At 43.0% G+C, this 16653-nt stretch overlaps 1 protein-coding gene across 2 annotated transcripts in view; it reads left to right on the top strand.

The window, feature by feature from the left end:
• The window catches only part of LOC143984130 (class I histocompatibility antigen, F10 alpha chain-like), a 174296-nt gene that overhangs the window by 136486 nt on the left and 21157 nt on the right, over nt 1-16653 (top strand). For both annotated transcript variants that reach the window (XM_077484443.1, XM_077484449.1), the window contains exon 4: nt 11753-12028. In XM_077484443.1, coding sequence (XP_077340569.1) covers nt 11753-12028 — 276 coding nt within the window. The remainder of the gene's footprint in view (nt 1-11752; nt 12029-16653) is intronic.

The following is a 16653-nucleotide window of genomic DNA, read 5'->3' on the forward strand; positions in this document are numbered from 1 at the left end:
CATCATTAATAATTCCTGTATAGTTATTTAGTCTTTTCATTAAGTCTATACCCCATCCTGTCCAGGACGGGAACCAAGCCCATGCCATGTCCTTCTTCAGGAATATTTCTCTTTTACTACGATACCTGAGGGGATATCTAGGATGCATGCTAGCTTCTAATAGGTGATCACCTCGTTCATCACCTACTACTCCCATTACTGGTACTAAACTTGCGAGGTAGCACCATCCCTGAGCTCTTCTAGGTATCCAAGTATAACATTTATCCTCACAACAGATATATATATTATTTCCCAGTGCTACTGATCTTGAACTGATATCATTTCTATAACGAGAGGTGTATCCATAGAGGGATAAGTTGGATACTAACCACCTAACATTATTATCCACAATGTTAGTGAGGAAGTCAGATAATGTCTGGTGTGTGCTGGAATTACTGGGGTAGAAGCTTCCATTTAATACGACAATGGACAAATTAAACTTGCTGTCTTGGCATTCTCCATTTCCTCCCGTTGTGTTCCCTAAGTTGAAACACCAATCAGGGGAAAAGGCGAGACCATTTGACTTAAACATTACTGTCTCGCTGGTATTTGTTCTAATTATGTTAATGCTACTGTTAGCAAGGTCAGTATAGTTTATAGGAACTGCCATCAGTGGTATACTTGCTGTGCTGGGGTGTAATTTGCTACAAATCCAACATTTCTCATATCCTGACTTCTGGGCATAAGCATATTTAAACTTCAGTAATAACATTTTTTTAGAAAATCCTTCATCCTTGTGTATTTTATTCTGTGAGGTAACCAAACTATTAGCCAGAATTACTGAAACAATAAAAAGATACATGTTGTCTTTTGCCAACTGGCTCCTTTTTACAATGAGAAGCGTGGATCCAGGTAGGTTTCCCTTCCAATTTCACTGAGGTTGCTGTAATCAATAGCACCTGGAAAGGACCTTCAAACCTTGGTTCCAGTGTCTTTCTGGTATGTTTCTTTACATACACATAGTCACCTGGTTGTAGATCGTGTGTACCTGTGACAGAATTAGGGTCTGGAAGAGAAGAATACACACTCTTGTGGATTTTAGTCAGACGTTGTTGCAACTGTATTACATACGTAGTTAACCTATCACATTGTAATTGCATACTTTGAGGAAAATATAAACCTAATCTAGGTGCACTTCCAAACAGTATTTCATATGGGGATAACCCTGTTTTTCCTGTTGGGGTGTACCTAATAGAGAACAAAGCTAAGGGTAGGCACTCAGGCCATGGTTTGTTCAACTCCTGCATAGCTTTTTGTATTTTCAGCTTGATTGTACCATTTACTCTTTCTACTGATCCTGAACTCTGTGGGTGGTAAGGAGTATGAAAACTTTGTTGAACCCCTAACATTGCCATCACATTTTGCATTATTTCTCCCGTGAAATGTGTCCCCCTATCTGATTCTATTGTTTCTGGGAGACCAAACCTAGGTATCAGCTCAGTAATCAGTTTCTTGGCGGTGGCTTTTGCCGTAGCTGATTTCACAGGATAACTTTCGGGCCAGCCTGAAAATAGGCAGATGCACACGAGAACAAATTCAAAGGGGCCGCTCTTAGGCATTTGTATGTAGTCAATCTGCAGTCTCTGAAAGGGATATTGGGCCCGAACCTGATGTTTACGTGGGGTTTTCACTCTCTGTCCTGGGTTATTAATCAGACAGATTTGGCATGCAGCACAGTAGTTCCTTGCAGTACTACTGAATCCAGGGGCTAGCCATCCTTGGCTTACAATCCTATACATAGAATTGGAGCTGACATGAGTGGGTAAGTGGACAGCCGCTGCCATTGCGGGGTATAGAGAAGCGGGTAGACATATTTTGTCTCCTTCTCTCCATACATTGTCAAGGCCTGGTGCAGCTCCCTCCTTAACCCAACGGTCCTTCTCAATAGCCCCTGCTTGTTCCTGTAGTTCGATTAGCTGCTGCCATGTGGTTTCGGGCATACTCACCTGTACCGTGGCTAAGGTCTCAGGGCTTACTTCCCCTAGAGCTGCCTTCTTTGCAGTTAAATCTGCAAATGCGTTTCCTTTTGCCTCAGTTGTTTTTGCGCTCGTGTGTGCCGCTATCTTCATGATGGCTACTCTTATAACCTTTTGAAGATTGTTCAGGACTCTTTTGATTCCTTCACCATGTTTAACAGGTGTGCCTGCTGCTGTAAGGTAACCTCTAGCTTTCCATATGTGGCCATAATCATGTGTCACACCGTAGGCGTATGCGGAATCAGTGTAAATGTTCCCTTCTTGTCCCTCCAAGTGTTCTAGGGCTTTCTCTAGAGCGGTTAGTTCCGCTTCTTGTGCCGACATGTGTGCTGGTAGTGACTTTGCCTCAATTACCTGTGTGTCCGTTACCACAGCATAACCTGTGTGATATTTACCTTTGTCATCGGCAAATCTACTACCATCTATGTACAGTGTGTGTTCTGCATTTGCAATGGGTATGTCTGTGACATGTGGGAACCCCGTGGTTTCTTGTTCCATAAGTTGAAAACAATCGTGTTCATCAGATGTTATGTCTTGAAACGAAAGTGTGTCAGAATCCTGAGTATCTTGTGCTGTATCTACACCATTATCATCATTACTCCCCCCTGTCAAATCTGTCTGTAATGGTAAAAGCTGTGCTAAGTTAAAAGAAGTGCATCGCTGAAAGGTAACATTGGGGGGTAGGAGCAAAGTGCATTGTAGACGCAGCTGCCTTGCCATTGATATGAGTTTTGGCTGGACCTGTGACAAGATGGCGTGTATGTCATGTGTGGTATGTACCACTACAGGATTGTCTAAGACAATTTCTGAGGATTTGTCAATGATAATTGACACTGCTGCCACTGCTCGTACACAGGACGGTGATCCTCTAGAGACAGGATCGAGAGCCGCCGAGAAGTATGCTACCGGCCTTTGTTTGATGTGTTGTTGTGTCAACACCCCTGTTGCGTGTCCCGTGATTTCAGCAATGTACAAATGAAATGTTTTGGTATAATCAGGGATCCCGATCGCAGGTGCCGAAATTAGTAACCTTTTTAAGGTGCTAAAAGATTCATGACCTGCTTCTGTGAGTACATAGGGTACTATTTTCAAGCAATCATATAATGGCTGCATCAGAGAACTGGCATGTGGTATCCATTGTCTACAATATGATACCATTCCCAGAAACATACGAAGTTGCTTAAAGTTGCGTGGGATATTCATTTGTCTTATGGCCTGGACTCGGTCTTCAGTGAGGTGTCGAGTACCCTGGGATATACAGTGGCCCAAAAAGACAACCTTTTTCTGACATACCTGTAACTTAGTTCTATTCACCTTGCACCCTTTTTCAGCCAGGAATTGTAACAATGAGAGAGTGGCTTTTAAACAAGTATCGTTATCCGGACAACATAACAATAGGTCATCTACATATTGCAACAATACACAAGTGTCAGGCGGTTGCCATTCCCCCTATTTTTACTTTTTAAGGTTTAGTCAGTGGGGCATCGGACAAAAGACCGTCATAACCACTTATGGGTATGGTGTCACGGGATGTCATGTGTGGAGGGACTACTGAATCAGACAACAGACTGCGTGACGCTCCTGTGTCAACCATACAAGGAATATGTTTACCTTCCACCTTCATCAACATGTGGAGCATTTTGTTCTCTGATTCAGCTAGGACTGGGGCAAGTCATGCGGTCGGATCGTCCCTATCATTGGTACGCCTCTGTCTGTAGTCCCTCGTGTCTCTGTCCGTGTTTCCTTCCTGTTCGTCTTTTATCCTTTTCCTACAGTCTCTTTTTATATGTCCCACCTTGTTGCAGTAATAACAGGTAAGAGGTTTACGGGAGGAATTCCCTCCTTCATTGACCCGGGCAACAGTGTTAACTCCCGGTGTCCTTCTGGGTTTAGTTTCTGCTAGATCAGCCTCTATGCCTTGTGCTTTCTGCAACAATGTTCCTCTGTCCCGTATGGCTCTCCATTCGGGAGTACATGCCTTCAGTTTGTCACCTATTTGGGGTACTAGTCCTTCCATAAACTGTCGATTGAAAGCCCTAATGGTGACGGGTAAGGCTAAATCTAGACCTTCGTCAGCCATCATGCTTTCCATGTTGAGGTAAAATTCTGTAACAGTCTGACCTGGGGCCTGTTTTATGGGCGCTGTCGAACCCCTTTCCTGCTGTTTCCCTTGGCAAAATTCTCGTAACTGAGCAATAAACAGGGGTCTAGAGTCTATATGACGGGGGTGTACTCCTGGCGGATCTGCCGCTGGATCCCCTTGTGGTCTAAGTGGGGTAAGTTTAGTCATGAATTGATTAAACATTGTTAGTGTCATTTTATGTCTACATATATCTTCCCCATCTTGCCAAGTTGCTTCATGTGTGTCTAGTAATTGTGTCACGAATCTACAGAATGCGGCAGGTTTTGCTACGGGATCAGGAGCATTCTGTATTAATGCCATAAGAGTGTCAGCCGACCAAGGTGTCCATGTCCTCAGAACGACTTGTCGGGTCACTGTAGGTGGCTGTCCTGCTTGACCCGCATTTGGATTATTTACTTGTATTACCCTAGTCCGACTATGGACTGGAGCTACGGGCTCTGGTCTTTGAGCGCCGCAATGCACACATTCCTGTGCCCAGTCTGGGTTCTGGATACCGCATACTCGGCATACCCACCCTCTTCCTCTTAAGGAAGGATAAAGTTTTGGTCTTTCATTACCTGGTGTGGTGGTGTTATAAGGAGGTGGAGTATCTCCCGTATTTACCCTATCGCCGGGAGCAGAAGGAAGACTTTTGTGTCGGACCTTCATATCCCATCCACCCTTTTCCTGACAATACTCCCATCCCTCCTCTTCAGCCCTGTTGGAAACCTTAATTAAACATTGTATTTGTGATACCCATCTGTTCTGCAATATCTCTCCCTGTCTGTCTTTCTTTATTTCTTCCCAACCTTCTACACTTAATCCATTTTCTCCATCCATCCCCAATTTCTTGAGAATCCTATTCGTGCCCTGTGCCTTATCCTTCCCATACAACATTGTAATTATGTCTTTAACAGCATAACATTTCTGAGATTCCTCCTGGGGTTTACCCTGTGTCTGGCCCATTTTGACAGTCCTGCCTAGGTGGCGTTTGGATCACTTACTAAGTGTCTCGTTGCCTTCTCCTCCTAGGGTGCCAAAATACTAAAAACCCTCTCCTATATGAGATTTCTGAAATCGAATTACCTTATATGCTAGCCAACTGACAAATATTATGACCAGACTGACAGCTACAACATATACAAGCATTCCCTTTTGGTGGCCAAACACATATGACTAGGTCTCCGGGCTTTGTGGAGACCTTATTTCCTTCCCATTACCATGGAATCTCTCAGCATTCGTTTCTTATTCCTGCTTTATTGAGGCAGTCAGGACTTATACTTTCAACCCGTTTTTAGGCTCATGAATCAAAAAGCGTATATCAAACTTAAGTGTCGGACCCCCAAAGTACTCTTACGAGTTAAGGGCGCATTCCGTTACCCATTGGGATGATATATGTTTCAATTCACACCATACAAACAGGGCTTATCTCATTCACAACAGACAGATGACAAGTAGACAGACAAGAAACAACGGTAACATAAGCCAAAATATTAAGTTCAAGACCCGCTTACTACAGAGGTTGGTGTTTACCTGAAGAACAATTCAGACAGATCAGGTGGGCACAAATCTAAGAAGCACAGAGTTTATAAGAAAATAAAGCTTTTCTTACCTGCGCAGGATTTGTCTGTGGTTCTTGATGTGCCCAGCCTTTTTGTTCCGTCCTTATGTTCGTTCGCCTCTTGTAGTTTCTTCAGCGAGTCCCTATTCGCGGCGCCAGAAATGTTAGGTGTGACCTCAACAAGTCACCTATTTGTCAGGTTATGTTACCGTTTCCCAATTGTTAGTTAGAGTTCTTATCCAAGCAAAGAGACACAGAGGTATTCAGTATTTCTGCTCAGAAGTCCGTCGTTAACTCTGACTTTCTCTGACTGACTCTGGCTCTGAGGCTTCTTTATTACATCTTTTATAGACAGAAAAGGGCAAACATCAGCAAATGTAAAAAAACAACATTTTCAAAGAAAAGACAATTCTCCGGGTGTTATCAGCTGATAAGACAATCTTCTGGGCGTAGACTGCTTTTTAGGGCTGATGCGGCCTCTTCTTGATGAGTACGTGACAATAGATGACGAGTCCTTATTTTACAGAGAAGGATAGAAAAATACATGTATTTAGTAAGACATACGGTCAACCATTTTGTTTCAACATATACCTTAATCCTTACACTCCATTAAAGGACAAATTTCAGCTTCGGCTGTCTTTTTTTCAGCGACCCCTGGCGTCTCACTCTCTAGTGAGCACTTTTGTCCAAGGGGTCCGTCATGTCGTTCCTCCGGTGTGTCCACTGTTACCCCCGTGGGATCTGAATCTGGTGTTGTCGGCGCTGCAAAAACCGCCATTTGAAAATAGCAGAGAGATCCTTCTGTTGACTCTTTCCCAGAAAGTGGTCTTTATAGTGGCCATCACATCGGCCAGGAGGGTTTCAGAACTGGCAGCCTTGTCCTGCAAGTCGCCCTATCTGGTTATCCACAGGATAAGGCGGTGTTGCGTCCGCAACCTTCTTTTTTGCCGAAGGTGATTTCGGCGTTTCACATCAATGAAGACATTGTGTTACCATCTCTGTGTCCTAAGCCGACGCATCCTAAGGAGGTGGCCCTCCATTCCCTGGACGTGGTTCGGGCTCTGAGGGTGTATTTGTCTGCCACGGCTCCCTTCTGGAAGTCAGACTTTCTTTTTTTTTTCGGTGGCTGGTCCAAAGAAAGGCATGGCGTCTCGTCGGCAACCATTTCCAGGTGAATCAGACAGATTGTAGTACAAGCCTACGCCTTGAAGGGGCAGGTGCCCCCCTTTCCGGTCACGGACCACTCCACGAGGGCAATCGGAATGTCTTGGGCCTTCCGACATCAAGTGTCTGTCGCTCAAGTGTGTGAAGTGGTGACCTGGTCGTCTGTTCACACCTTCACAAAATTCTACAAGGTAGATGTCAGTGCATCGGCTGATGCCTGATTTGGCCGCAAAGTTTTGCAGGTGGCTGTATAGTTGCAATTGCATATACAGTTTTTTTCCTTTTTTCCTTTTTTTTTTTATAAAAACGCAGTACCTTTCAAGTAAACCACAGTTTTGGTGCGGTTTGAGGGTGGTGTCTCTCTGTTGAGGAGAACCCGGTGTTTGTGGTGGTTTTTCCACACACTGTCGATTTTGTGGGTAAAGTTTATATTAGTTCCCACTTGTCATGGTGGATGAAGTTTTTATGCTGTTTTCCCACCCCTTGTTTTGGCACTGCTTGGGGACATCCCAATGGCTAAGAGAGGAGCTGTGTCAGTCGGTGAATATAAGAGAAATTAGGATTTTTTGTACTCACCATAAAATCCTTCTCTCTGTAATTCACTGACTGACACAGGACCCGCCCCTCCTATTTTTCTTTGTTATACTGCTTGTTGACGTACTGAGGCTGCATGGAAGGCTGGGGGGTTGTTACCTAAAGGACCGCCCCTTGGGCGGAACTCAAAGTTCTGTGTTTTTCATAACATATTATGCCTAGTCTTCTTCTAAAGGTGGCGTAACAACCCAATGGATAAGAGTGGAGCTGTGTCAATCAGTGAATTACGGAGAAAAGGATTTTACGGTGAGTACAAAAAAATCCTATTTTTTTTCTTTCATTTATTTTATTTTTTAAACTTTTTTTTTTTTTTGTAAAAAATAAAAAAAACCCAGCAGTGATTAAATACCACCAAATGAAAGCTCCTATTTGTGTGAATAAAATGATAAAAAAAAATTCATTTGGGTACAGTGTTGCATGACCAGGCAATTGTCATTCAAATTGTGACAGCACTGAATGCTGAAAATTGGCCTGGGCAGGAAGGGGGTAAAAGTGCCTGGTTGGCAAGTGGCTTAGTGAACCTGTTGCTTTTGTCCTGTATGAGAAATATATGTTTTTACTAAAGCGGAACCCTAGACACGGATCAATGCAGCTCTGTATTCATAATTACAATCTAACTTATTATTTTTTAATTCAAACAGTGCAAGTACCTTAATTTGACTTGGTATCAGCCTCTTGACAAGCTGAGCTGTAATGCTTATGTGTTAACAAATAGCATGCAGATAGAAGGAGAGAGCAGAGTGATAGAGATGAAGCTCATCAGTTTGCTGCCTCTCCTTTCACTTTCCAGTCTAAGGCTGGGGATGGGAATGAGCCCTCTAAATGATATACAGGTATCACTAAAGCCGAGAAATATCAGGTCCCTTATCTTCCAGGCAGGGGGTCGTGTAAATCTCAGGGATTGATGGAGAGAGAGGCAAATTCTTTAGCAGATAAAATCTTTCCCCTATAAGGATAATGTATCACCTGTGTGTATAGTGTTACTGGAGTCCGGCTTCCAGAATAAGATCTTTGGAGTAACCTTGATCTGCCGAATTGCAAAACCTTTCACTCTGGAGGCATAAAATGTCAGCTTTCCTAACCACCTCCCACCCGCCATATAACAAAATAACAGCCAGAAAGTGGTTCTGTTATCCTGACTGGGCCTCATATGACCTCCTGCAGGATAAGCCGCAATCACACGCCTGCGGGGGCTCACCGCACAGCGATCTGTAGTGTGTCCAGTGTGACACACCGCATCTTTGATTGTGGTAAAGAGCCTATGATGTAGGCTCTTTCCCACGTGATCAGCTGTGTCCAATCACGGCTGATCAGTGTAAACAGAAAAAGCCGTGTATTGGCTTTTCTTCTACTCACACTGACAAGGACGATTAGAGGAGAACCCAATCGTCTGCTCTCCTGATGGGGATATGCGCTGATTGATTGTCAGTGCAGCCCCCCGAGGATGTCCACCCATGACCACCAGGTGAGCCCACCGGGGATGTTAATCAGTGCCCATCAGTGAAGCTTGCCTGTGCCTCCTGATCAGTGCCCATCAGTGCTGTATATTAGTGCCTCATCACCAGTGCCACCTCATCGGTGCCAATCAGTACGGCTTCATCAGTGCCTCATCAGTGAAGGTGAAAAATTACTTATTTACAAATTTTTGTAACAGAAACAAAGAACTTCCCCTTTAAAAAAAAAAAGATTGGGTCTTTTTTATTTGTAGTGCAAAAAATAATCCCAGTGGTGATCAAACACCACCAATAAAAAGCTCTATTTGGGGGTAAAAATTATAAAAATGTTGTTTGGGTACAGCGTTGCATGACCGCGCAATTGTCATAAAAAATGTGATTGCGCTGAAAATTGGACTGGGCAGGAAGGGGGGAAAGAGCCCTGTATTGAAGTGGTTAATGATCCTGACAAATGATTGTACAGTTGTCTCTGTATGTGTACGATCCTCTTATACAGGGCATCCGGAAAGTATTCACAGCGCTTCACTTTTTCCCCATTTTATGTTACAGACTTATTCCAAAATGGATTCAATTCATTATTTTCCCTAAAATTCTTCAAACCATTCCCCATAATGACATTGTGAGAGAAGTTTGAAATCTTTGCAAATGTAAAAAAAAATGACCAGTACATAAGTATTCACAGCCTTTGCTCAATACTGAAGCACCTTTGGCACCAATTACAGCCTCAAGTCTTTCTGAATATGATGCTACAAGATTGGCACACCTATTTTTTGGAATTTTCTCACATTCTTTGCAGGACCTCTCAAGCACCATCAGGTTGGATGAGGAGCATTTGGTACACAGCCTTTTTTCAGATCTCCAGAAATGTTCAATCGGGTTCAAGTCTGGGCTTTGGCTGGACATTCACAGAAGTTTCCCGAAGCCATTCCTTTGTTATTTTGGCTGTGTACTTAGGGTCGCTGTCCTGTTGTAAGATGAACCTTCGCCCCAGTCTGAGGTCCAGAGTGCTCTGGAGCAGGTATTCATCAAGAATGCCTCATACATTGCTGCATTCATCATTCCCTCAATCCTGAGAAGTCTCCCAGTTCCTGCTGCTGGAAAACATCCCCACAGAATGATGCTGCCACCACCATGCTTCACTGTAGGGATGGTATTGGCCAGGGGATGAGTGGTGCCTGGTTTCCTCCAGACATGGCACTTGCCATTCAGGCCAATGAGTTTATTCTTTGTTTCATCAGACCAGAGAAATTGTTTCTCATGGTCTGAGAGTCCTTCAGGTGCCTTTTGGCAGGCTGTCATGTGCCTTTTACTGAGGAGTGCCTTCCATCTGGCTACTCTACCATACAGGCCTGATTGGTGGAGTGCTGCAGAGTTGGTTGTTCTTCTGGAAGGTTCTCCTCTCTCCAAAGAGAAACGCTGGAGATCTGTCAGAATGGCCATCGGGTTCTTGGTCACCTCCCTGACTAAGGCCCTTCTCCCCTGATCACTCAGTTTGACCGGGCAGCCCGCTCTAGGAAGAGTCCTGGTGGTTTCAAACTTCTTCCATTTAGGGATGATGGAGGCCACTGTGCTCATTGGGACCCTGAATGCTGCAGACATTTTTCTGTACCCTTCCCCAGATCTGTGCCTTGATACAATCCGGTCTCGGTGGTCTACAGACAATTCATTGGACTTCATGGTTTGGTTTGTGCTCTGACATGCACTGTTAACTGTGGGACCTTATATAGACAGTTGTGTGCCTTTCCAAATCATGTCCAATCAACTGAATTTACCACAGGTGGATTCCAATCAAGTTGTAGAAACATCTCGAGGATGATCAGTGGAAACCGGATGAGAAACACCTGAGATCAACTTTGAGTGTCACGGCAAAAGCTGTGAATACTTATGTACATGTGATTTTTTTTTTTTTTTTATTGATTTGCAAAGATTTCAAACAAACTTCTTTCACGTTGTCATTATGGGGAATTGTTTGTAGAATCTTTTGAGGAAAAAAATGTATTTAATCCATTTTCGAATAAGGCTGTAACATAACAAAATGTGGAAAAAGTGAGGCACTTTCCAGGTGCTCTGTAACTGTATACCATCAGTAGGGTAGATTGAATCAATCAATAATGAATAAATTATTTATTACTAATACAATAGAGTAAAGTGCAATAAAAAGCATTAGTGGTCATGATCTACCTTTATAACCTTCTACCCATAGGTAAGAGTGCTAGGACCATAGTTGTTTGTTCCCTCTCTTCCTGTTATAATCAATTACCATTGATTATGAATTTATAATTAATTTTAGGTACCCCCAATGTATAGCTGCTCCTGATGAGTGGAAACAATCCACGAAACGCGTCAAGATTTTATTATTTGATGCTATGCCACAGTAATCATGTGTCTACCATGGGTTTGACTTATTTGAATCATCAATCCAATTTTTTTTTTTACATATTATGTTTATACACAAATTTGCGTTTACTGCAGGTTTATTACTAATCATGTGCAACAATGTTACTATGCTATGAATTTTTACTATGTCATGTATTACTCATGATTACCTCCATTCTGTATCATATATATTGATTTACCATTAATGCTTTTTATTGCACTTTACTCTATTGTGTTTGAATCAATCAATATTGAATTAATTATTACTATCTACCCTAGTGGGGTGTTTCATACAAAGTCCCATTGCCCTCTTTTTTTCCCCTTCCCCTCCTTATCAAATAATAGGGATGGAGACCTGTGTACTGTATAGTCATGGCCTCATGCAAAGTCCCAACCATTTTTTCTTTATATGTATACCATCAGTGTTTTTATAGATTATTATTTTTATTTTTTTTATCTCCCTCAGTGCGTCCAGAGGTGAAGGTGTGGGGTCGTGCTCAGCAAGATGGAATAACAAGACTTCAGTGCCTGGTGTACGGATTTCACCCCCGACCTGTGGATGTGAAGTGGATGAGGAATGGGAAGGACCATCTTCCTTCAGATGAAATGAGTCCAACTCTCCCCCATCCTGATGGCACCTATCAGATCAGAGTCAGTGTGGAAGTGCCAACCCAGGAAGCAGACACTTACTCCTGTCATGTGGACCACAGCAGTCTGGAGGAAGTTCTCACTAAGAAATACGGTGAGTAGAAGAAGAAAGTTTGATAAAAATATCTAACCATGACTACACATGAGGTCTACTGTGCTTATAGGTTTACATACCCTGGCAGACTTTATGATTTCTTGGCCGTTTTTCAGAGAATATGATGGATAACACAAACATTTTCTTTCACTCATGGTTAGTGTTTGGCTGAAGCCATTTATTATCAATCAACTGCATTTTTACTCTTTTTAAATCATAATGGCAACAGAAACTACCCAGATGACCCTGATCAAAAGTTTACATACCCTGGTGGTGATTTTGACTTGATAACATGCACAAAAGTTGACACAAAGGGGTTTGAATGGCAATTGAAGGTAACAATCCTCACCTGAGATCTGTTTTCTTGTAATTAGTGTGTTTGTATAAAAGGTCAATGACTTTCTAAACTCCTGACAGACCCTTGCATCTTTCATCCAGTGCTGCACTGATTTTTCTGGATTCTGAGTCATGGAGAAAGAAAAATAATTGTCAAAGGATCTGCGGGAAAAGGTAGTTGAACTGTATAAAACAGGAAAGGGATGTAAAAAGATATCCAAGGATTTGAGAATGCCAATCAGCAGTGTTCAAACTTTAATCAAGAAGTGGAAAATTAGGGGTCCTATTGAAACCAAACCACGTTTAGGTAGAACAACTAGTATTTCAGAAACAACTGCCAGGAAAGTTGTTTGGGATGCAAAGAAAAAGCCACAAATAACTTCAGGTGAAACACAAGACTCTCTGAAAACATGTGGTGTGGATGTTTCAAGATGCACAATAAGGAGGCTGCATCATCCAGTCGCCAGAAAAAAGCCATTATGATGCAAATGTCACAAAGTATCCCGCTTACAATATGCCAAACAGCACAGAGACAAGCCTCAAACCTTCTGACACAAAGTCATTTGGAGTGATGCTTTTTGGCCACAACCATAAACACTACATTTGGAGAGGAGTCAACAAGGCCTATGATGAAAGGTACACCATGCCTACTGTGAAACACGAAGGTGGATCGCTGATGTTTTGGGGATGTGTGAGCTATACAGGCACAGGAAATGTGGTCAAAATTGTTGGCAAGATGAATGCAGTATGTTCTCAAAAAATACTGGAGGAACATTTGTATTCATCAGCCAGGAAGCTGCTCATGGGATGTACTTGGGCATTCCAACATGACGATGATCCAAAACACAAGGCCAAGTTGACCTGTCATTGGCTACAGCAGAATAAAGTGAAGGTTCTGGAGTGGTCATCTCAGTCTCCTGACCTCAATATCATTGAGCCACTCTGGGGAGATCTCAAATGTGCCGTTCATACAAGACAACCCAAAAATTTACAGGAACTGGAGGCTGTTTGCCAAGAGGAATGGAGCTTTTCCATCTGAGAAGATAAAGAGCCTCATCCACAAATACCACAAAAGACTTCAAGCTGTCATTGATGTTAAAGGGGGCAATACACAGTTTACATAAGTATTAATGTAAACTTTTTATCTAGGTCATTTGGATTGTTTCTGTTGTCATTATGATTTCTAAAGAGTAAACACATTTGATTGATAATAAACGGTTTCAGTCAAACACTAACCATGAGTGAAAGAAATGTTTTTGTGTTATCATTCATAGTCTCTTAAAAATTACTAAGAAATCATAAATTCTGCCAGGGTATGTAAAATTATGAGCACGTGTGTGTGTGTGAGAATATATATACAGTGGAACCTCGGATTACGAGCATAATCTGTTTCAGGAGTATGCTCATAATCCAAAGTACTCGCATATCAAAGTGAGTTTTCCCATTGAAGTCAATGGAAACGAAAATAAATTGTTCAACATTGACTTCAGTGGGATGCAATACCGCATGCGGCCAGAGGCGGGGGAGGGCATCGGAGAGCCTCAGAAATGGCCAAAAAGGCATGAGGAAAGTTCGGCTGACCTTGGAAAGACTTCCTACCCGAGATTTCCCGAGGTCAGCCGTGCTGGGCTCGGGCCTTTCTGTGCATTTTCAAACATGACGTTCAGCTCTGCTCGGCTCCGGGGCCCCCCACCTCAGGCCAAAAGCGGTACTGCACACCACTTTGGCCTGAATCATGCTCGTTTTAAGAGACAACAATCGCAAACTGAGTTATGATTTTTAAAAATACAGTGCTTGTATTGCGAAACGCTCGTTAACCGCGTTACTCGCAATCCGAGGTTCCACTGTATATAATATATTTTTTTTTATTTTAAGAGAAATCATTAAAATATCCATGCAATGTGTATTTATTTCTTCCTCCTGATATATGTGCTCTGTACATTTGCACCAATAGAACTGTCATACATTGTATAGATGGAGAAAGATAAGGACAGTCTGGGTTTGATTTACAAAGTGCACTCTGCAAGGGCAATTACTCCAGAGCTTAGTAAATGAGCAGAAGCTTTGCTGACTTCCATCATCCAATCACGCAGTGGTGTGGCTTGGGGGGTGCGGAGGGGGCCGTGGCCCTGGGCGCAACATTTAGGGGGTGAAATTCTGGCTGCCTCCTCCTAAATTTACTTTCCTGTGTCCCCATCCTCTGGCTACCATGTTCAGTCTCTAGCGCCCTGTGATTGGACGTATGGGGTCATGTGCAGCGGCAGGACTGGCCTGTCCATGATCACGGTAGATCCTGAAGTCCCGCCTCTGCAAATGTTCAGTTTCCGTCACCTTGTGATTGGGCGAATGAGGTCATGTGCAGAGGTGGGACTCCAGGAGCAACCATGATCATTAACAGGCCAGCCCCATACGCCCAATCACAGGGCACAGAGTCTGAACATGACGGAGCATGGGGCACACAAACAATCAAGATTGTGAGCCGCCACTGTCTTCTCCAACCTTCCGGACCAATGGAGAACAAAGAAGAGAAGGTGAGGCTCCCCTGTGATCACAAGAGTCGTGTTGCTGGGCTGGTCCGGGTTGGACATGATCTGGGGAGAGGGAGCAGCCAGAGAGAGAGAGTAGAAGAGCAGCTAGGGTCATGCAGTGTAGTGGTCAGTATAAGAATACTGTAGGTAGGATAGTATAGTGGTCAGTGTAATGTAGTGGACAGTATAGTGGTCAGTGTAGTGTAGTGTAGTGCAGGGATATGCAATTAACGGACCGCCAGCTGTTGCAAAACTACAAGTCCCATCATGCCTCTGCCTCTGGGTGTCATGCTTGTAGCTGTCAGAGTCTTGCTATGCCTCATGGGACTTGTAGTTCTGCAACAGCTGGAGGTCTGCTAATTGCATATCCCTGGTATAGTGGTCAGTGTAGTGGTCAGTATAGTGGTCAGTGTAGTGTAGTGGTCAGTATAGGAATCAGGTTGGTTAGTACTATTGTAGGAAGGGAATGGACAGGACTCAGGGAAGTGCTAAAAGTCCGCAAGTTAGGGGCGCAAATTACTTGCCTTGTCCCGGGTGCTGACAACCCGCGCTATGCCACTGCAATCACGTGCAAGCAAAATGCTGGTTTTTATTTTCCTTCCATTTGATTGGGTATTCTTTGTAAAGTGAAGCTTCATCTCATTAAGTACCCTAAGCTCTGGAGCAACTGCACTATCGAAGTGCACAGGCTATTTGCCTCTAGTAAATTAACCTCTCTGTGTTCATATTCACAACATGTCTTGAAAATAGAATTGCCAATCCAAAACTATTAAATCACAAATAGTACCTGCGCAAAGGCTCTAATTGTCAAGAAATGAGCAGCTGACACAATATTGCAGGCTACAATATAAACACAATTATATGAAAAAGGCGGCTCTCCACGAATATTAAAAATAGAGCCTGGAAAAGGGATGAACAAAGAGGTGCAAATCCAATTAAAATTGATCAGGTAAGTCCATAACGTCCTTAAAGTGGTTGTAAACCCTTACAGACCACTTTGACCTACAGGTAAGCCTAGATTAAGGCTTACCTGTAGGTCCATGAAATATCTCCTAAACCTACACAGTTTAGGAGATATTTGCAAAAAGACAGGCACTGCTGTCTACGGCACTGAGCATGCCGCTGCTAACGGCAATATGCCATTAGTGGCGGCTCCCGCGCGTGGGAGTGACATCATTGATTCTCCGGCCACTCACATCGCCGGAAAAGATGGACACTTCGTGCTACAGGGGACAGCGGTGACATCACTGGCTCCTGTGTCAGGTAAGTGTGATGCATAGTAGCCCATTATGCTTTGCCTTTGCAGGGAGACAAAGATGAAGTAACACCCATCAGGGTTTACTTCCTCTTTAAATGGATGGTAGGTGGTGCTAATAAGGATGTGTGACACAAACCCTCAAACTGCATAGTCAGTATCTGACCAAATACATTTGACCTTGCAATCAAAAAGCACAGTCAGACATCTCCTTCTGAAATGGAACATCTCTCAACTTCTCCCTTGGGTAAACATATTCAGTAGTTGTTCCTACCATGGTGACCATCAGAACTCCCAATGGGTAGTAGTCAAAAAGAAAGGCAGAGGTATCTCATAGTACAGTATGTTTTTTAAAGTCAATTTAGTAAAATAATGCTTTCACATTTAAAAAAAAATAGAAAACCACATTAGAAAGTTTACATTTTTTGATACTTCATGGATTAATGTGACATATCTGTATGTATGTTTTTGTTTCAAATATTTTATTGAAAAGTCAAGTAAGACAC

The sequence above is a fragment of the Lithobates pipiens genome, unplaced genomic scaffold (genome assembly GCF_037356315.1).
Source record: "Lithobates pipiens isolate NorthernLeopardFrog02 unplaced genomic scaffold, aLitPip1_a1.2 Scaffold_1, whole genome shotgun sequence".
In the NCBI taxonomy this organism is placed as follows: domain Eukaryota; kingdom Metazoa; phylum Chordata; class Amphibia; order Anura; family Ranidae; genus Lithobates; species Lithobates pipiens.